The 24,538-nt window shown below is 39.5% G+C and overlaps 2 protein-coding genes and 1 pseudogene across 2 annotated transcripts in view; all 3 read right to left on the bottom strand.

Annotated features, from left to right (window-relative positions):
* The window catches only part of cpamd8 (C3 and PZP like alpha-2-macroglobulin domain containing 8), a 32,498-nt gene extending 18,953 nt beyond the window's left edge, over nucleotides 1-13,545 (bottom strand). Inside the window, exons 1-24 of the mRNA XM_087785460.1 lie at nucleotides 12,901-13,545; nucleotides 10,751-10,902; nucleotides 10,416-10,438; nucleotides 9,410-9,575; nucleotides 8,788-8,840; nucleotides 8,595-8,612; nucleotides 8,246-8,300; nucleotides 7,943-8,056; nucleotides 7,560-7,644; nucleotides 7,328-7,436; nucleotides 6,895-7,122; nucleotides 6,638-6,808; nucleotides 5,952-6,080; nucleotides 5,687-5,879; nucleotides 5,423-5,589; nucleotides 4,434-4,583; nucleotides 3,983-4,144; nucleotides 3,758-3,900; nucleotides 3,421-3,483; nucleotides 2,682-2,913; nucleotides 1,465-1,618; nucleotides 666-796; nucleotides 554-605; nucleotides 180-478 (exon numbers count right to left, since the gene is read on the bottom strand). Of these exons, the coding sequence (XP_087641586.1) occupies nucleotides 180-478; nucleotides 554-605; nucleotides 666-796; nucleotides 1,465-1,618; nucleotides 2,682-2,913; nucleotides 3,421-3,483; nucleotides 3,758-3,900; nucleotides 3,983-4,144; nucleotides 4,434-4,583; nucleotides 5,423-5,589; nucleotides 5,687-5,879; nucleotides 5,952-6,080; nucleotides 6,638-6,808; nucleotides 6,895-7,122; nucleotides 7,328-7,436; nucleotides 7,560-7,644; nucleotides 7,943-8,056; nucleotides 8,246-8,300; nucleotides 8,595-8,612; nucleotides 8,788-8,840; nucleotides 9,410-9,575; nucleotides 10,416-10,438; nucleotides 10,751-10,902; nucleotides 12,901-12,986 (3,135 nt within the window). The 5' untranslated portion in view covers nucleotides 12,987-13,545. The remainder of the gene's footprint in view (nucleotides 1-179; nucleotides 479-553; nucleotides 606-665; nucleotides 797-1,464; nucleotides 1,619-2,681; nucleotides 2,914-3,420; nucleotides 3,484-3,757; nucleotides 3,901-3,982; nucleotides 4,145-4,433; nucleotides 4,584-5,422; nucleotides 5,590-5,686; nucleotides 5,880-5,951; nucleotides 6,081-6,637; nucleotides 6,809-6,894; nucleotides 7,123-7,327; nucleotides 7,437-7,559; nucleotides 7,645-7,942; nucleotides 8,057-8,245; nucleotides 8,301-8,594; nucleotides 8,613-8,787; nucleotides 8,841-9,409; nucleotides 9,576-10,415; nucleotides 10,439-10,750; nucleotides 10,903-12,900) is intronic.
* Nucleotides 13,546-15,302: 1,757 nt separating this feature from the next.
* Nucleotides 15,303-17,484, bottom strand: sac3d1 (SAC3 domain containing 1). Its single transcript, XM_087783141.1, has 4 exons — nucleotides 17,441-17,484; nucleotides 16,359-16,764; nucleotides 15,939-16,221; nucleotides 15,303-15,810 (listed from the first exon to the last, which is right to left on the bottom strand). Exons 1-4 carry the CDS (start codon nucleotides 17,467-17,469, stop codon nucleotides 15,344-15,346), a joined length of 1,185 nt encoding a protein of 394 aa, XP_087639267.1. The 5' UTR covers nucleotides 17,470-17,484; the 3' UTR covers nucleotides 15,303-15,343.
* A 1,286-nt stretch (nucleotides 17,485-18,770) lies between these two features.
* On the bottom strand, nucleotides 18,771-23,112 carry LOC148087268 (HAUS augmin-like complex subunit 8; annotated as a pseudogene).
* Nucleotides 23,113-24,538: the final 1,426 nt, after the last annotated feature.

A 24,538-nucleotide genomic window follows, 5' to 3' on the forward strand; every position in this document is an offset into this window, starting at 1 on the left:
ATGATTTACTGTTTTTAACGGAAGGTCAGTCCGTTCAAATAATATCAAAATTAAAATGGCGCACGGTGCAAAAAACTTGGCATCATACAATTACATAGACTTTGTTTGGCTCTGGGTTTACCTCTCAGTTACTTGTTTACATTGTATTTTAATTGTCAAAATATTTAGTGAGGACTCACCATAATCAATCCACCTTTCCAACTGATCCAGAAGCTGCGAAACTCATCCCAAGACAAGATGCCAGGTGTGGGGACACTGACCAGTGGATCACCCATTTTACCTTTAGAAATCCAGGAGCGAGTATTCTGGCGCCCGCCTAGAACAATCTCAATCATATCCACGCTGTCGTGAGGACTGGCAGAGAGAGCAAAATGTGCGTCGTTGTGGCTCTTTACTGCCACCTGGAACAAGTTCATCTTGGCTGGCTTCTTCACGTACTGATATTCATATTTGTTGGGGGTTGAGATATGGATTCTCTCTAGTGAAGGAATGGGAATGAAAAGTGATTATTCAAGAAATGTTTCGGAGGGGTTGGGGGCAGATCATTACAGACCGTTTGGGCAGAAGAAGACGCTGTACGTATACTCGCGGAGCAGGCCCTCTGCCTACAAAAGATTAAGTTGATGAACTGTGAACACAAGGCTTTCCTACTTCATACCACTTACCCCCACAAGGACGGTCCTACGAACATGATCAAGACCGACAGGGGTTCGTTTCTCTTCAACCTCATTCACAAGTTTCCCAGTCTGAAGTCCATCTGAACAACAGTTTGGTTCACTGTAGGCAATCGCACGAGCTGTCGGGGCAGGATATAGATTTAAAAGTTTTGTTCGATTCAAAACATTGCTTTTTATCAACGTTGTTATCTTCAGTGCATCAGTGTTGATTACATATTCATAATGCTCTAGCGATTAGTGTTTCGCAACCCCAAACAGATTAATGAACATGTTATGGAATGAAAAATATGCACCTCTGGTCATTTATATCTTAAAATCCCTGGTATATTATTTAACAACAACAATAATGTCAAGTAGATCACAACATTAAACAACTGCAAGAACGTGCCAGGAAGATGGCAGTCTGTAAATCCTTTGCTATGGTGGAGAGCTTTGAAAACATGGCATGATGCCAATGACGTCTCTTTGTGCGTGTGTACTGAAAGGGAAGTACAAGGGGGCCTGGGGAGTAGGGATGGGGCCATGGGGGGCCCATTGACCGCCAGTGACCTGCAAACTCATCAACATGCCTCTGAGTGTCAGACCAAAGCTCTGATTGTTCCCCCACTGTCTTCTCCTATGCACTCTAGAATAGACCGTTTGTAACTTAAGGTGTGTGACAGGATCACACACGGCCATCTCTGAGAGGAAGACCTTATCTCAGGTATCATTCTAGAGAAAGCATGAAGTCATTCCGAGAGTCAAACTAATGCAACAAGTAGATTTAAATATAAAACATTGACTGCACCTGTGATGTTTGTAGACCCCAGTTCAGTAAATGATAAAACAATGGACGTTGACGTTGCCTCTCCAGCAGGGACACACTTCTTCCTGGTCACGTGGTACTTCCCTGGATGGCCAACAAACTTAATACCTTTTGGAACAGAGACTTTAACATGTACCTGCGAAATAAATTAACATGTCAGGACCAAACCTCCCATTCTTAAGTGTTGCATGTTTGTCTTAAATCTCTAGAAGTCGATTTTTTTAAAATTACTGTTTAAATGTTTCACGCCGACTGGATCAGACTTCTTAGGCTGGATGGAAGATTAAGATCCAATAATTGTTCAATTGAAAATATATAAATATTGCCTTAATAAGTGCAACAAGATCAGCCGACTTCTCTTCATCCACACGTGAACAACTGACAAAGATCACATGGTCATAGACTGGAAATCAAAGGAGGGCAAGCTAGGTTCTACATGAATGCAACATTAAGCGTACGCCGCACACAACAACATCATACTATCATCACAGAAAGCAACAAGGATCCATTCATGCCAGAAGGTGGAAAGAAAGGGCTGAACAAGTGACAATAATGAAAGCTTTTGAGCCAAGATTTTTTCTTTCTTATAATCCTACAGCATCTGATTGGTGTCATTGATGCTATTTAACATTATCTTAAAGTTGTACTTTTTGATATTAAAAAAGATAAAGAGAAAAGATAAAGTGCCTTGCGGAAAGAGAGATTTAGTTAAAGAAGTAAGACATAGAAGGAATCTCCACAATGGTCCAGGCAAGAGAAGGATGCCAATTACAACTTACAGCCACGCCATGCGGTGAACAAGACGGAAACTGAAGTGTGGGAGTGCTCCAGCTCAAGGGAAGTTGTGGTAGACAGTTTTCCTAAGAAGTTGCTGCAAACTGGACAGACTTTAAAGTCATGAATCCAGGGTCAAGGCAGTGGGAAGCTGCTGTGTGACAAAGAGCAATGTGTGTGGTAAAATGAAGTTTAAATGTTGTTTCTCGATCTTGAGAAAGGATATTCATCCCAACCAAAGAGTATAGAACATATATAGATATTATTATGACAATATTCATGTATGTGCACAAATGTATTGTTGATGTGTGGGGAGTGCAGATGACAATGGATGTGCCAAGATGGGGAAGTTATTCCAAAGGTTTAGTCAGCCATGTTATTCTCAAGATAAACCTCCAAATTATTATTTTAACACAGTAACTTACCTCAGCACATGTCGGCAGATAATTGTAGACAGTAAGTGGGACTTTGGTTTGCTCTCCTCTGATCAAGCTGTAGGGCAATGTGAAGTCAACGAAGAAGGACTTGAAGGTACGAAGCTCGACAGGATATGCCAGTCCCATCCCTCTGGACTCAGACATGCCAACAGCTTCAGTTACCCATGTAGTGATAGAGTCTGGTACCTCCAGGCGCAGCTCAGCTTCTCCAGTATCAGCACTGCTCAGTGAAACACTGCGTTTGAATGTCATGGCCACAACAAAGGCATCAACATGAGCAGCGGCCTGACTAACCAACAGAGCGATGTCACCGTTTCTTTAAATTAATGTGCTGAGATCATTGTTGGAATTAAATCAGTCACATTTTTTTCAACTACATTTTTATTGAGATTTAGGGAAAAACAAGCCTTAGTTATTGAAATTAGGTTTAAATAATTGTTGAAAGAGAGAAGCTCTGCATATGGAAATCATGGTAAATTTATTCATATTGGCTTGAAATAAATAAAAGTGACAATCCGTTCCAGTTTAAATGTAACGTATTCACACCCAGAGTTGAAGATGCCTCCATGTGTACAAGTTTATTGACACCATCAATAAACCCCTTGTATTGTACCTTTCTTCTTTCATCCACCTTCCAACTTTTTTTCTGGTATTCCCATTTGTTCTGCGGCCTATGTTTCAGAAGTGTGCGTTTTCAAGTCTACCACATGAATGAACACTGACATACCTGACATTAAGGCAGTGCCACACCCACGTTTCAGGGAAAAATGTTCGCCGCCGCCTCTCTGCTCTGAGAAACACATTTAAGTGATGTTTATTCATGCAGCAAAAAACATCAAATAAATTGAAGTCTAAAGAATTTTGTATATTTCATCCATCGTCATGGGTCTGTCCTGAACATAAGAAAAGGTTAACACTATCTGAGCAATGATTATTCTGAATTAAGGAACAGAAGTAAATATTTCAGGATATACTCAAAAGCTCTATGATTATAATTGTTCCAGCATAAAGGAACCTTCTTACATTGAAGAGTTAGTGTTGGAGGTCATGATCAAATAGTGTACCTGACGCTCGACTGTGAGTGCATAGCGGCCACTAAAGTAGAGGAATGTGGCTGAAAGGCAGGAACGGCTTCATCCGTGTACAGCCCTCCACTCTGCCTGTGGTTTAAACTCACCAAGTCTGTCATCACTACCAGCCCAGTTTCCTGTATGAAGCATACATTAGAAAATCCACAAAGATTATTATTTGTAAATTCTTCTGCTGTCATTATCATTTCATGTTCTCACTGTGAAGGCAAAGCGAGCATCTTTGGTGATGTCCCAGTGCAATGGAAACACAGACGACCTCTTACGTCTCTTTGACAACAGTCCTGGCCACCAGAAATGTCCGTCATCTTTGGGAACACCAAAAGAATCGGACATATCGAAATCTGCCAGCTCTTTAAAGACCTTACAAAAAGAAACAAATGTTTGAATAAGAAAGAAACATTTAAAGTTGTTTATCGAGGAGCTTAACAAATGTTAAATCATATCATAATGGCTGTGTGTGTATATATATATATATATATATATATATATATAGGTTAAAAGGCTAAAGCTCAATCCTCCTGTTCACTACATACACCAACATTGTAGATGACATGATACGTATTAGAGCCTCCATTTTATCTATATAGATAGATAGATATTTACAATTTATCACATAACTTCAATGTTTTCTGAAATGTGGAAGACAAACCTTGCGAGGGCTGAGCTGGAAGTCAGGCTTCAACAGATAAAGGCTTTTATCTATGGCAGCAATACAAACACAAGAGCCTGGATCAGCCTTTATGCGCAGCCTCAGAGGGTCACCAGGCATTGACTCATTTGTCGACTGAGAAATAGTGACCTGTAACATGTAGAAAGGAGAAAAAAAGACTCAATTTCAAAAGTCCTAATATAATATTTATAAAAATGCTTTAATATATTTAAAAGCTCTCTACTGTATGTTTGATTGAACAATGTCAAAAATAGATGAGTAATGTTACAGAAAAATGTAACATTAAGACAGCATAAAAATCACCTTTTTATTAAACAAAAGGTTTATATTCTATTAAATAAACAAGAGGCCAATAACTGTTACCAAATGAATAATGTTAACATTTATCAACAAGTGTAAATATCTACTTTAAATCTTTCTATATAAGCTAACAAGTTAAAGAGAACAAGGGTCGCACTTCACTGCTTAACTATAGTGTAAACACCAGAGAAAGAGAGACTGGGGTTTACAGAGAAGGATGGAGAAAGTCAAGCACAAGTATTTGGTTTCAGTTTCAGTTACTCATCAACACTGTCACCAATTAGCCCTGTTAATCATATCCACTGCCCTCCTTTCACACAGCGTAACCTGTCATCCTCTTCTGCATGCTGCGGTCATGACTCCATTTATCGGTCGGCAGAGTGGCCTCAGTCTCATCATGCCTTCACAACCCCCTACTCTGACACACATAGGCATGTTGTAATGGCATACCAGGAGGCTCTAAAGACCTACGGGAGTTGATGTTGGCCAACGAAGACAGACATATCACCAATCTTTCTTATTGAAGAGTAGTAGCTTAAATGATGCAATAATGGGATAGAACATGTCTATGTGGACACTGTTCACACTATGTGGGGGAGGACACGTGTACGTTTATGGAAACAGCCGAAGACAAAAACGTCAGACTGAAGTTTAAAGACAACACAAACCTGGTTCTCAAACTTTGGCTGGATGGGGATCTGTATACTGTCTGTGACACCCTCGCCGTTTTCCCTGACGTAATAGACAAGCAGGTGAGTCAGTGGAGCCATTTTGTGACTGACGGGGAATCGTATGTGAGACACGCAGGTTTCCATCTCCTCTTGGCCGGAGGAGCCTACAAGACACACAGCGATGCATGTGAATAACATGTGGAAATCAATATGTGGATGATACTGGGAGTTTCAAGCGTGGATACAAAAGTGAATACTGACCACTGGGTGCATGATTCGTTGTGTGGATGTTCTTGTCAAAGGTAACGGTGGCTCTTTTTTCTCGTCGCTGGGCTGTGTCGTTGGCTGGCTGCTGCCCTGAGAGGATGATGTTTCCCCTGGAAGCCACCTCATAATGCAAGGTGAAGTTGCAAGGGCAGGTGGACTTAAGAGCGACTTCTGCCTCTTGGCCAACCTGCACACACACGGATGACAGATCGTTAGATTTAAACCGTGTCAGTTCAACTTGGGTGAAGTAAATCCTTACTGCGAATGGTGTGCTGGGATTTTGGATCTGGATGTGACACCTGCTCGGAGAATACCAACTACTGATAGACAGGTAGCTTGGCAGGTACTGGTCTCCAACTATCTTGTCTTCGATGGAGGTTACTTTTGTCTGGACAGAGCAAATAAATGATTTTAATTATCCATCTTTACTTTTCATGCATCATTCTGCATCTAAAAAACTACTGTTTATAATACTTTGTTTGCGTTATTCATATGATAAAAAAAACTTTACTGTGTATTTAACAAGGAGCTGGCCAAGAAACGTGGACATATGAGACAATCTCTACACAAGATTCTGCCCTATAAGAGGAAATAGGTTATGTTCCAAAAGACTCTGGACAGTTTTTTATTCCTTTTTTTATCCAGAAGAAGTTTGCGCCTTATTTTTATATGAATTTGTGTTTGATGTTATTTTTAACTGTCCAGACGGACAGACACACAGAGACAGAAACTTACTGAGATTATGGTTAATTAATTGAAGCCTAGTTAATAACTTTTACATGTATTTGATGCATCTCTAACGATAAAGCAATTTTATTTTGATGATATTTTAATCAAAAGAGAGTTTATAGACAGACAGGGCGCAGGAGTTAGCCTTCAGAACAGAATCCAAACACAATTTTGTGCTCCACCCTGAATTCAACAATGAAAACCATAGCCACTGACCTCTAACCAGACATACTGGGCAGCTGTGGGGATGGGTGGAATTTCAAACATGGCTTGACCATCTTTAGAAATGAGCTCGCTGATGTAGACATTGTCTTTCGGAGTCAACTCTGCCTTTATCCTAACTCTGACCCCGTCAGCAGCACTTCCATCTGGATAAGTCACCTCAATCTGTATACAAGAGGAGAATACATGCTTATATTTGATACATATTGGTTTTGGCTAGGTTTCGGAATTCATTAACCACTATTAAATACCTTTCCTTTATAGGGAAGACCAGGTTTAAACTGCTTGCGTGTGTCTTTAGAGTATTTGATGTCGATGAGCTGTTTATGAACAGGCGTGGAATCATCGAATGTGGTTTGCCTGTGTCCATCACTGCTGGTAACAGAAGCCCAAATATTCACTGTTCCTCTGAAATGATCCGCCACATCCAGGGGCATCATTTCTTTGACACAGAGGCTAAAGTTGGCAGAACCTTTGATCTGCAAAACAACAGATTAGCTAAACGATACTTAGACATGGCTGAAGCAGTCATAATCATGGTTTTGTTTAATGCATGAGACATAATGGTAGGCATTTATGTGCTGGCAATATAATTTGCAGACAGACAACACAGTTTATACTGTCTCAGTACAGTCTACCTCTACAAATGCACTCATTGACACAGGTGTTTAAATATTAACTCACCTCCATAGCCTTGATCACAGGATGACCCATTTCATGGCGGTAGTATCCTACTCCATTCACTGTCATATTCACTGTCAGCTTGCCCGTCACTGGCTTTCCAAAAGTATAACTGTCATTCACAAAAGAAAAATTGCCTTGGTATTGTCAGTAATTATGTCAATAAACAGTTTTCAATTTATTTTTCTAGTGAAAGGGAAACAAATCTTGTTTGTAGTGTAGAAAATTGAACTACCTGGCTCTGACAGTGGCCTGCTCGCATATGTTCAGGTCACGTACATAGTTTGGAAGATCAATGGCCAACTCAAACTTGGGCATGACTGCAGGAAGAAATATATTTATTTACATGTGTCTACAACAAACCCAACAGCATGATTGTATTTTTAACGACATTAAACATTTGTTAAGTTGTCAAAACAAAAAGTGCGACAACTAAACCTATACCCAATAAAGTTTTGTCTCTGCCATTATTTAAAGCAATAAAGTTAAATACATTCTACCTGACCCCTTCTAGTTTTCACAAAGTTTTGGATATGTGGGTGGTGTATTTGATCTTTGATACAAGAAAGCTAATATAAGCTTAGAAAAGGTAAATGTTTTTTAATGATTCATGCTCACCATACTTCTGTACTTCAAACGACTTGTTGTAGGTGTAACCTTGCACCTCAACGAAGACCAACCATTCGCCAAACACAGGCTGGTCAGACAAAGGAAAACTCATGTTGATTATCCCTGAGAATGAGACAAGTCTGGTCAACACATGGAGAGCACATCTGATGTGAGAAATACAAGTGCATAATTAAAGGAAATTACAACCAGTTTCCACAAGCAGATGTGTCATTAGTAAATCAAAAGAGAGAACATGTGACAAGAACATATAAAACTTCAACAAATGTTCAATAATCAGCTAGAAACTCTCACCACAGCAGATCGACTCGAGACTTTTCCACTGGACGATTCGAGATCCTCTTGGATCCTTGAAGAAAAATTTAACAGATGAACAAAGAAGAAGGAATCTACCATTTGATGAAGCAGTTGAAATGTCACATTTCTATGAAATAATCTATGATATATTTGTATATGATGTTCAGTGAGGCTTTGATGCCTACACATATTTTCTCCACTGCTGACGAGCTGCGTTAAAGGTCAGGCATGAGCTTTGGTAAGATTCTAAAATCTTCATCCAAGTGGGAAATTTAAATGTCTGTCACCCCTCCAACCCTCCTCCTGTCTCTCCTTTCCCTAGTTGGAACTGACAGTCTGTACTTACCAACACATATGCATCAACCTGTGGAAGATAAAACAAGCAGATCAGCTGGAACAAATATTAGAAAGTTATATTTTTGTTCTGGTAACACAAATATCACCAAAAATGTTTGTATTAAAGGGTATACAGTTCAACTCCTCCTTTATAAATGGAACTTACAAGACTTCATTATTCAACTAATGAAAATGCATATAACCTTCTCATTAGATGGCCTCAGGTCAGGGGTGACAGAATACACGTTGATCAGCACTGAGGGAAAAAGAAAAAACAATATAACTTTTGCCATTACAATCTGCAAATTGCTGCATTTCTCTACTTCAGATCTCATGACAGTGAATAACAATTTAAGCACACTAATATTTTTTGAAAAATGCCTTCTTCTAAATTTAAATAGAAATGGTGGCACTTCGTTTTTTAAAGCCTTTATGGCTGTAAGCCTTAAAGTGAGAACTGATTTCTAAGACACCTTCTACCTTGTTCTCCTACACCACGGCAAGAACATTTGTAAAAATGACACATGCATCGTTCAGCTTTGCCTGTGTTTATTTGTTTTTCTGTAGTGCGAGATGGAATTCCAATGGATGTATGTCATTTTTGTAAGTGTCATTTTAAAAAAGTCAATAAGGTGAAATTCTAAATGCATATTCCCTCTTTCATGCTCAATAGCTTGCAGATGGATTTATTAAGATTATTACCAGAAATAACAAATGTTCAGAGCGTGAGCGTATTACACACTCGCTGAGTCATTGAACACTCTTACATCGAGCCAATTCCCAACATTGATAATGTGATTAACTAGCAGGGGAAAATGAGGAAACCTTTATGTTTGGGTTTGTAGACGGGCTTGTCAGTCTGGATGAAGACGGCTGTGCCTCTGCTCTCCACTGTGACTGTGGTGTAATTGTGGAATATATAGCCTCCCTCTGTGATGTGACGGTTTCCCCACACCTTCAGGTTTGCCTGACCTCTTAGCCCAGAGGGGACCTAGAAAGTGTACACAAACAAGTATTTAAAAACCTCTGCAAAACATTTTCGAACACCATCATGAGTGTACTTTTCACAGTGAGGGTGGAGGGCACTGCGTAATCTTCAAAGGCAAAGGGGGGAAGAATCATGCTCACAGCAGATTGATCTATTCCAGCCGTTGGGGGCGGCGGACCATACATGCACGTCAACAGCTGGTACACATTACATTGAGGCCTTACCTTATTCCCAATGAATGAACAGAGACAGATGTTGCATTACAAATGAAGTTAGTGTAGTTTTGCATGTTTCCTTAGGAATGTGCACAAACAGATGAGCAGATCACTACTGTGCAGCTGTCTCTACTAAACAACACCGCACACTTTCATACAAAACTGGAAAGCAACATGCATGTGCAGTGTGATCAAGGATAAGGAATGTACTTGGAAAATGTTGGCACATTAAAAAATAAACAGTAAAAGAGTAAATATTCCTTTTCAAAAGACCATGGACTCGATAGTATATCTCTCAGGGTCTGCAAATGCACTTGGTACTCAGAACACAAACATCAAAGTGTTGTCTCCCGTTTGTATTTTGTGTTGCGTCTCCTGTATGCGTTTTGTGTTGTGTAACTTTCTGTTTTTGCGAACACATCTCTCTTGAAAATGAGAATTTTACCTGTAAAAAGGTTAATAAAATAAAAATAAAAAAGAGGATGTAGTGTTAATGGAAGGACAATGTAAACTGTGAGTTGTCTGAGTCTGATGTTTAAGATGGTGAACATCAGCACAGTGGGATGATAAGAAATAATCTGGAGAAAAAAAACTTTAATTTTTAATTATCGAAAACAATAAAACTCACCTTCAATTTGATTGTTCCTTTGTCTGAAACACAAATTGAAAACTATTAAACTTAAGACCATGTTTGAAATCATATTGTCATATCAGTGGTATCGAAGTGATTCTTAGGCAGCTTAATCACATGCTGTTGATACTTTCAAAATTGTTTTTGCTCAATTAATGTAGATCAAATACATTCAGTTTTTTGATGCAATATTGAGTTATCATAATTTGGTATACAAATGCCAACACTTTTAAATGTTAAAATGTGTTTGTTCCGTGTCGATTCTGGAGTGAAATCACTAAGCTTGTGGTGCATTTTCTTTCAGTTAAAGAAGACAATAACTCAATTCTCACCTAAAACTGAGCCATGGGTGTGGGCAACCGTCTGTCCCTTCACTGACAGCTGGACTTGGACACGCGTCTCCGCCTTCGCCTTGAAGATGGTAACACTCACACTCTCTTCTATTCCAGCCCGAAACACCGAAGGAGCAGTAACCAAATATCCCCTTGAAGAGAAGACAAATGAAGAGGGAATAGTAAAAATACAAAAAATAAACATTCTGTGTATCCTGCTTGAAATACAAAGACACATGAACATGTTTAGGAACAAGATAAATATAAATGTATAAAAGCTAGTGGGCATGTTGCTTGAGTTCTTTGGGTGGTCTGACCAAACGCCTTTACGGTTTATCACTGCTCATTAAATTCTAGACTTAGAGAAAATTAGTGCAATTCCATCCTAGGTTTGTTTACATTCTTTCCTGTTGGATTGTGCCTATTTTTGTTGTGCTGGGAGGTTTGTCTTAGACGCTTCTTACAATCATGAACCTCCATCAACTTAGAATTAAAGTATAAGTTGGAGAACCTACTCCACAAGACGGTACAGAGGTTTGATTCCAGCTTAAAACCAGACATTTCCTGTGTTTTCACTTAAATCCAACTGGACAATATTATTCTTCCACATGGTTAAAGTTTAGTAAAAGAGTGTTTAGGGGTTGATCTCCGTTTCTGTGCCCTTAAAAGGACACACGACCTCTCCTGTCAGCTCACTGGCTATGAATGAGTTTGCACTAATTATTTAACAGAAACATTTGAAATTTGTATTTTATGTTCCTCATTTAATTGTCTCTCAGTGTTGACATACCATTTCAATGGAGACAAAATTAGAATTAAACCTCTTCAGGACATTGCTAAATACCTGCCTTGTAGAAAAATCAGGTGGTTGGCATTATCAGTGCAGTTCCTGAGAGAGCAAATCTTGAGAAAATCCGCATTAAAACAAGGTTCCAGAGCGATAATATGAATTAACTGTTTGTTTGATCCTTAAACAGCTGCAGACCATGTCACATGGCTCCGAAGTACTCACCAAAATGTTATTGTAGATGCGGTTCAGAAGGATTCAGCTACTTCCCAAGAACCGATATCAAACCCCTTTCTAAAGGATCCAGCACCACATATCAAGAATTCATCTCAAGATTATTTGCGTAGACATGCTTGAATCATTCTATCCCTAGACACAGTACTTTCTTACATTTACATGGATATCTGGGAACAAATACTTTTTATCTAAACATACTAAAAAGCTGCTTAGCTTTCATTGAAGTCCATCTAAGTATGATGTGTTACAGGGTGGTAAGGTCAAGGTATCTCATTCAACTGGCAAAAGTAAGTTGTTTTAAATTGCCTGCCTGAGACCAGGGCTCCTACAGGGGTTTGAATGATGTAATCAACTGTATGATGCCACATTGGAATAGTCAGGTGTTATAGGATGGAAGGAAAGCTGAAGAAAGGGCAAATTAACTTTCCTTTTTTTTTTCAAACATATAATATCAGTATAAAGGTTATTTTATGATCATTTGATCTGGGATTTTCCTAACATGGGGAAGTTGTCTCGTAAAAGCGCAAAAATGCACGATTTATACTTACAATCATATCAAATCTATATTACATAATAAACAAAACTTAAATTTGAGGTTTTTTTTACCTTTTAGGTACATTTTTAAACATGGTCAAGAGCTCAGGAAAAGAATCCGCTTCAAATATATTAAGTAATGCGATTTACCATTTTTATCAAACAATAATTTATACAAATCACCCGTTCAACAAAATTTGAATATATATCTTAGATATGATGTTAAATTAATAAAAATAAATGGTTAGCTTTTGAATCACTAACTTAAAAAACACAGGAGGATTAGCTACAACAATCATTGAACAGGTTTTTGTCACTTTGGTATTGTTTGGTTCAAATAAAGGAGATTTTGAAAAATGTTTTAAATTAATTTAAACTGTAGTCATTAGTACAAACATTCTTCATGCAATAGAAATTGTGTTGGGACACAAATAGAACTTTCAGCCATGAGAGGATTACTAGCTCCACGTGATTTTTGAAAACAACCTTCAAACTCTCTGGATCACCATCGGTGTACAGCTGCACAGATGCTCGCAATATTGGGGCATAAATGCATCAGACTTCTGGGGGAACATCCAGCAGATGTACTTACATTCTGTCTTGAGCTGAACTGCAGTTGAAGTTCCAGAAGAACAAAGTCCACGACAGACTGAAAGCTGTCAAAGTCCAGCGGAACATGTTGGTCTCAGCTCTGGAGAGTCTTCCTGAAAGTCATTAAAATGTTATTTAATGAAGGTTAGCGCCTACGATCACCAGCGTGTCTCCATGGAGAGTTTGGCTCAGATGTTCTTGGTCAGCAGAGCCTTCTAGTCCGCATCAGAAACGGTGCTCGAGATCATTCCACTTGGCAGGACATTTTGAGGGAACCGTGGATTTTTGCTGCTTCTCGTGTTTGAACCCGGACTACACGGCCAGTCCTCTCCCATGTGCCTTCACCCGCCTCGGTTTCTGTCTCTCAGATTTCAGCATTGCTAATTGCAAGCGTCCTCCCACTTCATGGGCACATATGTCAGGGTTTGTCAAGTAGAATCCTCGCCACGGTCGCGTCCATGTGACTCCTCGGTGAGATGTTTTTGTTGCTGCTCTCGTTCCAGAAGAAAGACTCTTCTCTCCGCTCAGGGACTGGTGAAAGCCTGCCCGGAACTGAAGGGAGTTCTTTAAACGGCCAAAACTCTCACTAATATTCCCACAGGCATCATGGAAAGTTTAAAAACAATATTTGATACAAGTCACAAGAACATAGTTAAAGTGTGTGCGTGTAACGCAGCTTGCGATTCTCTGCCGCTATCTAGTGGTCCATAACAGTCATTCTCCACCTTTGGGCCGCGCCCCCTGCTGTGCCGCGGAGGTATTGCAAGTGGGCAGCAAAATCGTTTCCAAAATGGTATAATTTTTTTGTGGGAGGATGGATGTAATTATATAAAAACAAAAATACACATGTTTTAAATGTTAAAACACGTTGAGTTTAGAAGGATATTAAACATTTTTAAATATTATTTTCATTAAATTGTTTTTCCTTCTAGTATTATACATGTAAGTAAGTAAGTAATTTTTATTTGTATAGTGTTTTTCTAGACCAGGGTCACAAAGCGCTTAAACAATCAAAACAATATTCAATAAAGTATATACTTAAAAGATCAAGATAAAAACTGATAACACAACAGGAGTTCCAGAAAATCAAGGAAAAGCCTGAACAAATAAAAACGTCTTAAGATGTTTGTGACAAGGAAATGAAAGCAACATGTTACAGATGCTGTGTTAGGGACTGAGGAGGTTCCAATATGTTTCTCCTTTATTGATTTCAGTGCTTTATGTTCAGTGCTCTGAGAACGCATTATAATGCCTTTGTATTTACGGGGTCGGAGGTGGGCCGCAAAGGTTTTTGAGACTTAAAAGTGGGCCTTGAGTTGGAAAAGGTTAGGAACCACTGGTCCACAAGACAAGATCCAATGTCTTTAAAATCATAAAACCTTTGACAGTGTTGTAAACACAATACATGGATTTTGTTTGTGGACATTATAGAGTGAGATTAATGAAATTCAAAACATTTAAATGAAAAAAGAGACATTACAATAACGTGACATAAATGGGGAAGGGGGGGTAAGATTCATTTATCTCGTTGAACTGGCACAAAGTTAAGTTATTTTAACTTGTGTAGGTAATCGCCTGCCTGAGACCCAGGCTCCTACAGGGGTTTGGTTGATGTAATCTACTGTCTATGATGCCACACTGTCTTTGTAATAGCCGAGGCACTGGATGGATGGCAAAAATGACTTTAATATTTTCAAACATACTTTAGTTTACTTGATCCATCCCTATGTTGTGTTTACAACACTGGCAATAAAAGTGTCTTATTCTGATGTATAAGGATTCCTATTTACACCTACTCTTTGTGGACTTTACATCCTACAATACAATCATCCCAAATGATGGACAAATGGCATGGACCCCTCCCTCCAACGAACTGCTGAAGTTCGTGACTATCTGCTGTCAGGGTCGAAAAAATCCTCTACCGTGTTCTGACCTGCTGACATACGATTGGTTTGCCGACAACACAACACTGGTCTGATGAATTAATAATGATGGAGAGCATCTAAAAGTCAGAAAGTGGCAAACCTGAAGTGTTGGTGGAGAAAACCTCACCTTGAGCTCCAACATGTCTAGTAGATAAAAAAAGATTGGGCGCAAATATGAAAACTGTGGAACATACAGAGAAGAACACCAGAGTGAGGAAGAGCTTCTGTCCCTCAGTTGTCAGTGTGATGAACAGCAGTCCTGCTCTTGAGACGCTTTATGTATTACTAGTATAAGTTTACCCGTTTATAAATATTGTAAGAGACAAGCTAACCAAGTGTCAGAATGTGCTTATAAAGAACAAATTGATTTTGTTAGAATGTCTTTACAATCCGTAGTACCCATAGAAATGTGAAACTCCAAAACATTTAAACAGATAATCAGAGTGCATATTTGACTATGCTGAAAATAAACAAAGAATAATAATAAGAAGAAGCATTTATTAAATATAGACAAGATTATCAAATAAAACCATGGATGACATTCCCAATCCTGAGATCTCCTAGTTTCTCAGCAACAATGCCATGATAGCGAGTACATCTGAGACTCCCGTCATTAGGCTCTTTGAACGCCATCTTGGTGAAAATTACTTGGTTGTCCTCATTTATCTCCACTCCATAAACTTTACATAACTGCTCTGCTAAAGTCACATCAAGGGCCAGAAGCGTAGACAACTTTTCAAGGGAAAACCTGCAGTTCTTGCTGCTGTATCCATGACTGTATATTTGCAGGAGATCTCTTCGACATGACACCAAGTTTCTGTGCAGAGCACAACCCTGAAGGAAGTCAAGTCTTCTCGCAATACGGAGCAAGCGCACAGGATTTCGCTCCAAAAAAGCCCGGTTGATAGAGAGAGCAAGCAAAACGACCGGACTGTTACGAAGCACTGGCGGTAGTTCAAGGATGTGCTGCAAGGCATGAGGTGAACCTTTAGGAAATGGAAAAGAAGACAAAACATTTTAGACTAGGTCATAAAACATACTTTCATTTTAACTAGTGAACTTGTATACATAGAGGTCAAACTAAATCTCCTTTTATTAAAGATACAGGACCCACCTAAATTGTAAAGCAGACCGAGGGCCAGGAATTCTTCTTCATTGACGTGGACCCCTGGTTCCCTTTTATAGCAGTCCAAGAGCCAGCTCAGATTCTCCTGTAGGTGTGCGTCATTTATTTGAGGGTCATAAAGCCTTAGTGGTTCACTACACAGACGGTAAGAGGCATAGATCAGGAATCGTACAGTCCGTTCCAAAATGGCCACACAGTCCACTCCACAAACTCTTTGAATGATCATGTCCTGCTTCACTCCGCGCAGTCGGTCGAATACAAAGGTGTACACCTGTGGGATAACAAATACATATTTAGTCGTTTTAGTATTCGGGTCGATAAAATAATATAAATATTGAACTCAATATGAAAGAATGTCTATGTTCTGTGGTTATAAAAGATTAATAAGTACATGAGCATCAGTCGCACCTCAGTCCAGGGATGTAGGTGAGCTGAATCAGCAATTTGATCAATAAGGTAAAAGACAGTTTTCTTTAGCACAGCTGGAGGGCGGAGGTTACTGGATTTGGTACAGTCTTTCCCTGCCGCAGGTCTTGAATACTCCTTAACAATTCGATGGGGATCCGCCCTGGGACGCCGGTCTTTCTCAGTGCCCATGATGACCTCGAAGCGATGTAGGAGGTTCTGTGACTCTCTCAGTTTGAGCTCATGTGTAGGGCACATGGTCATACAGTTACCTCTTGGTATCATTTCTTCATTTTTAGTTATTTTGCTCGGACTTCCTACATTGACTTTCCTTCGTCCTTTTTGATGGTCAGGTTTTTGGTGCCTCGACTCCCCTCGTGTTGTAGCAACCCTACCCTGGTCGTGGGCTCTGTAACAAATAACAACCTAAAAATAAGAAATACACTCAAATACACACAAAATAATCATGTTTAAACATCCATAAATGTAACAAAACTGAATGAATAAGGACAAGATGGACAAGGGCATTATTCTAAAACTCACTGCCAACAAAATTCTTTTCAAGGTTGTAAGTTTTACTTAAATCTCCTTCAGAAAGAACGATGATCAATTAGCTAGGCTAGCAAGTTAACCATTCAGTCCATTCCTTCACATTACAATATATATAAATACATTTAACAGCTCGTTCTACGATGCGTTGCAGGTGGTAAAGTATCTTATCAGGACAGGTCATTGCCTGTCTGGGACCCAGGCTCCTACAGGGCTTTGATTGATGTAATCTACCGTCTATGATGCCACACTGTCTTTGTAATAGTCGAGGCAAGTGTTACAGGATGGTATGAAAACTGAAGGAAGGGGAACATAACTTTGACTTTTAACCTGTCAAAAACTCGTCATGTGTTGCTGGAATAAGCGTCGGGCTTCCATAAAACCGTCTGTATTTAGTGACTACAAGGTTGCCGATTGAACAGTGAATATTTTAGCTGTGTCCGCTGAACATTAGAGCATCACCCTGGAGCAGGATTTTAATTTTCAAACAGCGAAAATATACAAGTTCACAGGTTAAAATAACTCGTTACACTTACTTTTGGCAAGAGACACCTCGGTGCTCCATGACTTAACTGCATGCGGAAGGATGGCAGTCATGTGACAACGTCACCCAATAGGGAAATGTATTGGACCTGACGTCACGAGTAGAATCGGGTGTGTGCGTGAATTAACCATAGACATAGATAGACACCGCATCGACTGCAGAGGATGTGTATAAAGCGCCGCCATCTTGGTACAGTGCAATCAGAGGCAGCTGCGCACTAACAACTCTAGGGAAGGAGGTACTTCTCAATCTTAAAATACAATTATTCGCTGCATTCTCGGTGGATTTTCAAACGGTTTGGTCTGTATTTGTTACAAACCCCGTGAAAAAAAGCTTGACAAATGATCGATTTATGATCACTTTTATAGTGTAAACACAGCAGTCATCTATAGACGTAATGCACTGTAGGAGCGAGTGGGTCTGTACCAAGATGGCCGCCCTGTCACGTTATATATGTATATGATATTAAACAACAACAATAATATACAATCTTGACTTTATTTTTTATTTTAGGGCAACGAAATTCAACTTGAAAAATTAATGATTGTAAATATTGCTTTGGAAAGACACCATTCAGCATTTTTTGAGTAATTCATTTTATTAAATCAGATGAACTTGGACACTTTTCCCTACCCAGTGATGAAAACTAAAATGTTTTGAGAAATAATGGATTACACAGAAGGTGATATAGACATTATATTAAAATGTATATTAATTAAATATATAAATATATATATATATATAATTTGCAACAGGCAGAGCATATATGGCTTAAAATGACTCCTAAATAATGAAAATACGGACAAATGTCACAGATTCATGGAAATAATCTAATGTAAATCTTGATTCATTTTTATTCACAAGCATTTTGTTTAATTGCAGGACTAACACCACTGATAGCAAATGCATTTATGACAAAAGTAAGTAAGTAAGTAAGTAATTTTTATTTGTATAGCGCTTTTCCAGACCAGGGTCACAAAGCGCTTAAACAATCAAAACAATATTCAATAAAGTATATATTTTAAATATCAAGATAAAACTGCTAACACAACAGGAGTTCCAGAAAATCAAGGAAAAGCCTGAACAAATAAAAACGTCTTAAGATGTTTCTTAAAAGTGTCAGTAGACTCCATCAAACACAGAGAGAGAGGAAGATTGTTCCAAAGCTTAGGAGCAACAGCCTGAAAAGATTTAACCAGAATTTTGTCTTGACAGTAGAGTAGTGATGAAAGCCCTTAATAATGACAACAAGTAGATCATTTTTCACCTTTGTGATCCCTCAGAAGACAAAATGTAACCAGAGCCAGAAAGCATAACTTCACTCACCCTGAACACTCCTGATTGAGTTCTTTCAATGCACATTTCAGATCCTTCAGGCATTGTACAGCAGCAGAGCTATTGCTATATCATCTGTGCGCTCTCTAAGCAACGTTTCACTTTCCTTCAGGTGGACCACTGCTTTATCTAAAATTAAAGTTGCGAATATGATTTGACATGGAGCTTCAGATTAAATGTATAAATAAATATATCTAAAAAAGAATGACATGCCTAGATATTGACGTCTTTCGCCGTCAGTGTAGAAATAATTCAACAGCCGTGGAGAGAGAACTGTATGCTTCTGAGAACTCCCTAGTACATGCCACCACAGGTGTCAATGCAGCAGCCTGAAGAAAGTGCCCAATATCTCAATTGACCAAGTTCTGAAATGATTAAGAAGCATTTGTGTAACCTGAATATCCAGTGAATTGGTCCATAGTCTTTCTCTTTCCAACATTAGAAACCGGCGCTTATTTGTGCAGAGCTTCCACTTCTTCTGTCATCAGCAGCAGCCTCTCTTCAGCTTCTTGCTTGAGCTTTGCTGTGTTGCTTTCATTCTAAAACACAAAAAACTAAAAATATCATCAGATACTATGGTAACAATAACCATTCATACAACGCGTTATTACTAGAGATTCAAAGTAGAAACATTATTTTTTATGTACGCAATTTCTTTCAGCATTTATACATAAACCAAGTTTTTTTTCATTCCACTTGACATTTTACCAACGTGAAAGGACTGGTCCTCAAACAAATAATGGCTGGGATTCTCAGATTTGTTAAGAAACTCTTAAACCGCTAAACACCAATGTGTAGATTTAATTGACTCCTTAATTGGACCTTGTTTGCACAACGCTCTCTTTTAATTGAAATATTTACAATATAAAATTCACTTAAGCCCAGTCCACTAAGAATGCTTTGTTCTTCGTTGAAACAACTTTTACCTCAACCACACCCACTCTGTTGTAATAGGTCAAGCATTGAGGTTTGTGCCGTGCGTCATCAATCATCATTGTATACAGTTATACAGTGCATGTTTCAAAGTCATCAAGTCCTTCAATCAAAGATGCAGTAAGTCCCTCTTGATGATGACTAACCACTTGAAAGTTATTACTTTATAAAGTTCTACCGCATCTGAACTCTCTATAAACAAGAGGTTACGATAGCTGATCCCATTATGATGTAATAATGGTCTTCACTCCCCCTACAGTCATCTGTTGTTGAGTCCTACTACAATTAATTCCTTGTAGAGATTTCTGGGTTTGATGACATGCGGTGACAAACCCAGATGCTTGACCAATCACAGCAAAGTGGGTTGTGGTTATGGTAAACAAGATTTCATCTCCATAAAAGCCACCCACTTAAGAAAAAGCATTTTTCAGTGGCGGGGCTTAAGCACATGTACAAACAGACACATACTGATGAGTACAATAGAGGTCCAAGATCAATTTTAGAGACACTTAAATCAACACATTACTTGCTCCTTAAGAAAGAGCGAATTTGGGAAAACAAAACCAACCATTGATTTTAAGGGAAAATATATATACTTTTCTTTTTATTATAGTTTTCCGCATCCATTTATCAGCCAAGATATTCATAGTCATTTCCTTTCACTCACCTTTGCCTTAAGAAAGGCCAACATCAATGTCTGCATCTTGATGATCTCATACGCCTTTTCCACGCCAGTTTTCATTTGATTTTCGGCTACAATTTTGTCTTAAAAGGAAGGGGGGGGGGATTATCATTAAATTATTTTAAATTAAATCAATAAAGATTTCATTTGAATTTTTCAGGTTTACCTTTATTAAATGAAATGTCAATTTGGGCGGACACAGTGTCCATCAGAGAAAGTAGATTGCAGGACACTTTCCCCCAAAACAAAGGGTTCGGTTACACTTGCTAGAGTTGCTGCAATGACAAGAATGACATTTTAAAAATGCATGTTTAATCTCAATTCATTGTTAATATTCCACCCAACAATTGTTTAAATACATAAGAAAATTTTAAAGGTTGGATCAGTTATTAACAACAGCAGCTCATCTAATCAGTCGTTTGCTGAAATTACTTCAAATTAATTTTGTTTGAATTAGCGCAATACCTGCTACAAAATCATAACATTGTATAATACTTACTTGGATTGACATTCATTTATGTCCTGAAGCCAGCAAATATAAGTAAGTAAGTAAGTAATTTTTATTTATATAGTGCTTTTCCAGACCAGGGTCACAAAGCACTTAAACAATCAAAACAATATTCAATAAAGTATATACTTTAAAGGGCAAGATAAAACTACCCTGAAACCTTTTAGTAACTAAATAATTGGGAATTTATCATGAGATGTGCCTCTGGTAGTGTGTACTGTATTTTAGCAGCACACAGGATAAGCTGACTGGCACAGCTCATATGAGATCCTTACACGTTGCAAGAGATGGAGGAGCCGTCGTTCTTCTTGGTAAAGTGCCCACTTGAGTTTTGACACCAGCAGTTTTTCACAAGGTGGGACAAGCAGACTCACCACATCATTACCAAAGAACAAAAGAAAAGATTATATTTTCATCACAGGTAGTTTAAACGTGTTGAATGTAATGTGTATATAAGTCATAACACAGCACCTTTGAAAGAACATACTTCTCAGCAACCTGCAGATACAGAGATTTGACAACTGCTCCACTTGCTAAAGAACACATAAAGTATAGGAGACAAAAGAAACAACAACCATTTTAAAACTTTTTTATTTTTTATTTGGTACGAGCAGAAAACGAAATTATTTCTAAATTCATTGACTTTTAACATTTACTTACACTTGGATGCAGTTTTTTTTTCAGGAGCTGGACTGGTTGACTGAACAGAGTCGCCTCCACGCTTTGGGCTATAAATAAATAATTCACATGATAATCGCAGAATGGAACATGAATAAACGAATATTCAGATAGACGGTGCAGATGAAGACGGTATCTTGCTGAGAAAAGATGCCATCTTTAAGCAGGGAGAGACAAAAGGTAAACCTCACACTTTGGTCGTGGACGGTGTTGATTTATTCCTCTCAACCAAAGTTGGCGTTATTATTTCAGCCATGTTGCTTTCAAGTTACTGTTGATCCGGGAGCGCATGCGGCTGTCATCGCATATCTCTCTGTTTTGCCATGTTTTTACGGCAACTAGAGAAGAACAAGATGATACAATCTAAGTCTAAAGATAAAGATAAAGAACATAGACCATAGAAAAATAACAAAGACAAAGGATACAAAGACTAACATAGAACAGAACATCATGATACTTTTACTCCACTCCTGCCCCCAAACTCAGAATTGTACAATTTAATAGCCAGAGGAATGAATGTGTCCTTGAGTCTATTTGTTTTGCTCCTGGGAAGGAGCATTCGTGCACTCATTCTGCTTCTCTGCTCACTGATGACAGTGTTCAGAGGATGACTGTCATCATCCATGATGGACAGTAGTTTGTCGAGTGATCTCCTCTCAGCAACTGTCACCAGTGAGTCCAGCTTCATGCCAACCACAGAGCCAGCCCTCCTGATCAACCTGTCCAACCTTTTGACACTCCTCTTGGACACATTCCCACCCCAACACACCACAGCATAGAGCAGGACACTGGCCACCACAGACTGGTAGAACATGCAGAGGAACCCCTGAGGTATGGATTTCATAACTTCAGGTTCTACGAATTGGTGTGAAGCCCTCTAACTGCTTCGCTACTGGTTTACCCTTGAGGCCCTGCCAGCTGGGTTAGGCCGCACTTCCTCCTACCCAAAACTCAGCTGAGAGACGGCTTCTCACCAATTCATAGAACCTGAAGTTATGAAACCAATAACTATTTGGTGATTTGGTGCTCTGTCCTCTAACGGCTTCGCTACTGGTTTAAACAAAGACGAAGCAAGACGGGATGAATATACACCCAACTGGATGACGTACCTCGCAGCAGCATCATTAGGGCCCCGCCAGCCCAAAAAGCGGCCGAGCAGATGTCTTCCGCTGCAACACCGCACAAAAGAGCCACTGAGGCTGCCACCCCACGGGTGGAATGTGCCCCCAGGCCGGTAGGAGCCCGCTGCCTGGTAGGCCCGGATAATGGCTGATCTCACCCATTGAGAGAACGTCTGAGGGGAAACCACCTCACCTAGCCGACATCTACCTTGGAAGATGAACAGGGCATAAGAGCGCCTAAAAACAGCCAACTGCTGCAAGTAACAGGCCACATCCCGCACTGGAAAAAACAGGTGAAGATGTTCCTGACCCGGGTCCAAGTTGGGCGGCGGATGAAACGCCCGCAGCATGAAAGTTGTTTCCCAGAAGGCGGAGTCCAGAACCTTTGGAGCCTGTAGGCCCCCCATAAGAACCTCACCACCAGGGGGTGGTTACGAGCCGAAGCACCTTCGAACCTGACATGCCTCGTTGCTATAGCTGAGGCGAACACTTTAACTAACTGAGAAAAATGTCTAAACTTGGGAAAATGTTTTCACAGCATGTTCTGGAGTTCATAATCCACGTGTTTGTGTCTTCCCGTCTGGACTATTGCAACAGTTTGTTTTCATGTCTTAACAAGAAGGAGCTGTCTCGCCTACAAAACACTGAGCTATTCATGGTCAGGCTCCTCCTTCCATAAGTGTGATCCAGCCTTACACCCCAGCTCGGGCTCTGAGGTCTGCTGATGGTTCCTCGCACACGGTTCAGGACCAGAGGAGAGAAATCCTTCCAGGCTGTTGCTCATAAGCTTTGAACGATCTTCCTCTCTCTTTGCGCTTGATGGATCTACTGACTCCTTCAAGAAACATCTTAAGACACTTTTATTTGTGCAGGCTTTTCCTTGATTTTCTTAGAATCCTTTGTTTGTCTTGGTGTTGTATTTACCTTTTAGCATATATTTTATTGAGTATTGTTTTGATTGTTTAAGTGCTTTGTGACCCTGGTCTGGAAAAGCGCTCTACAAATATAAATTACTTGCTTAATTACTTACTATTAACCTCAGAAATTCCTGCTTTGCTCTTCAGACTACGGGAATGAATTGATTGCTTTCAACTCTAGATTCAGACCCCGCTGGCATAGGTCTGACCTGAGGTGCTTCCCCAACCTGTCAGAGATGCATCTGTGAACACTAAAGTGTGATGAAGGACGCAACCTAGTGGAACTCTCCATCTGAGGTTGGCCAGGGAGTTCCAAAACTGGATGTCCTGCAAAGCCTTAGAGGGAAGGTGCACTTTCCGAAATTGGTCCCGCTTGGGGTATAGCTTGAGACAACTAAGGAGCGTCAACAGGTTGGACAGGTTGATCAGGAGGGCTGGCTCTGTGGTTGGCATGAAGCTGGACTCACTGGTGACAGTTGCTGAGAGGAGATCACTGGACAAACTACTGTCCATCATGGATGATGACAGTCATCCTCTGAACACTGTCATCAGTGAGCAGAGAAGCAGATGGAGTGCACAGAATGCTCCTCGCCAGATGCAACACAAATAGACTCAAGGACTCATTCATTCCTCGTGCTATTAGGCTGATTAATTCTGAGTTTGGGGACAGGAGTGGAGTGAAAAGATGATTTTTGTATTCTTTTTACTTTTAATTTTTCTTTGATGTATGTTCTTTCTTTTTATCGCACTTTGTTCTTGTTTTTGTTTAATGAATCAGTGTTGCTGTGTGCTGGAAAAACAATTTCCCGAAGGAGATCTCCAGAGGGATGAATAATGTCTAAAATCTATTTATCTATCTGTCGGTCGGTCGGTCGGTCGGTAGGTAGGTCTAACTGACCCTATCTAACAACGGGAA

The sequence above is a fragment of the Callionymus lyra genome, chromosome 2, assembly GCF_982586985.1.
Source record: "Callionymus lyra chromosome 2, fCalLyr1.hap1.1, whole genome shotgun sequence".
In the NCBI taxonomy this organism is placed as follows: domain Eukaryota; kingdom Metazoa; phylum Chordata; class Actinopteri; order Syngnathiformes; family Callionymidae; genus Callionymus; species Callionymus lyra.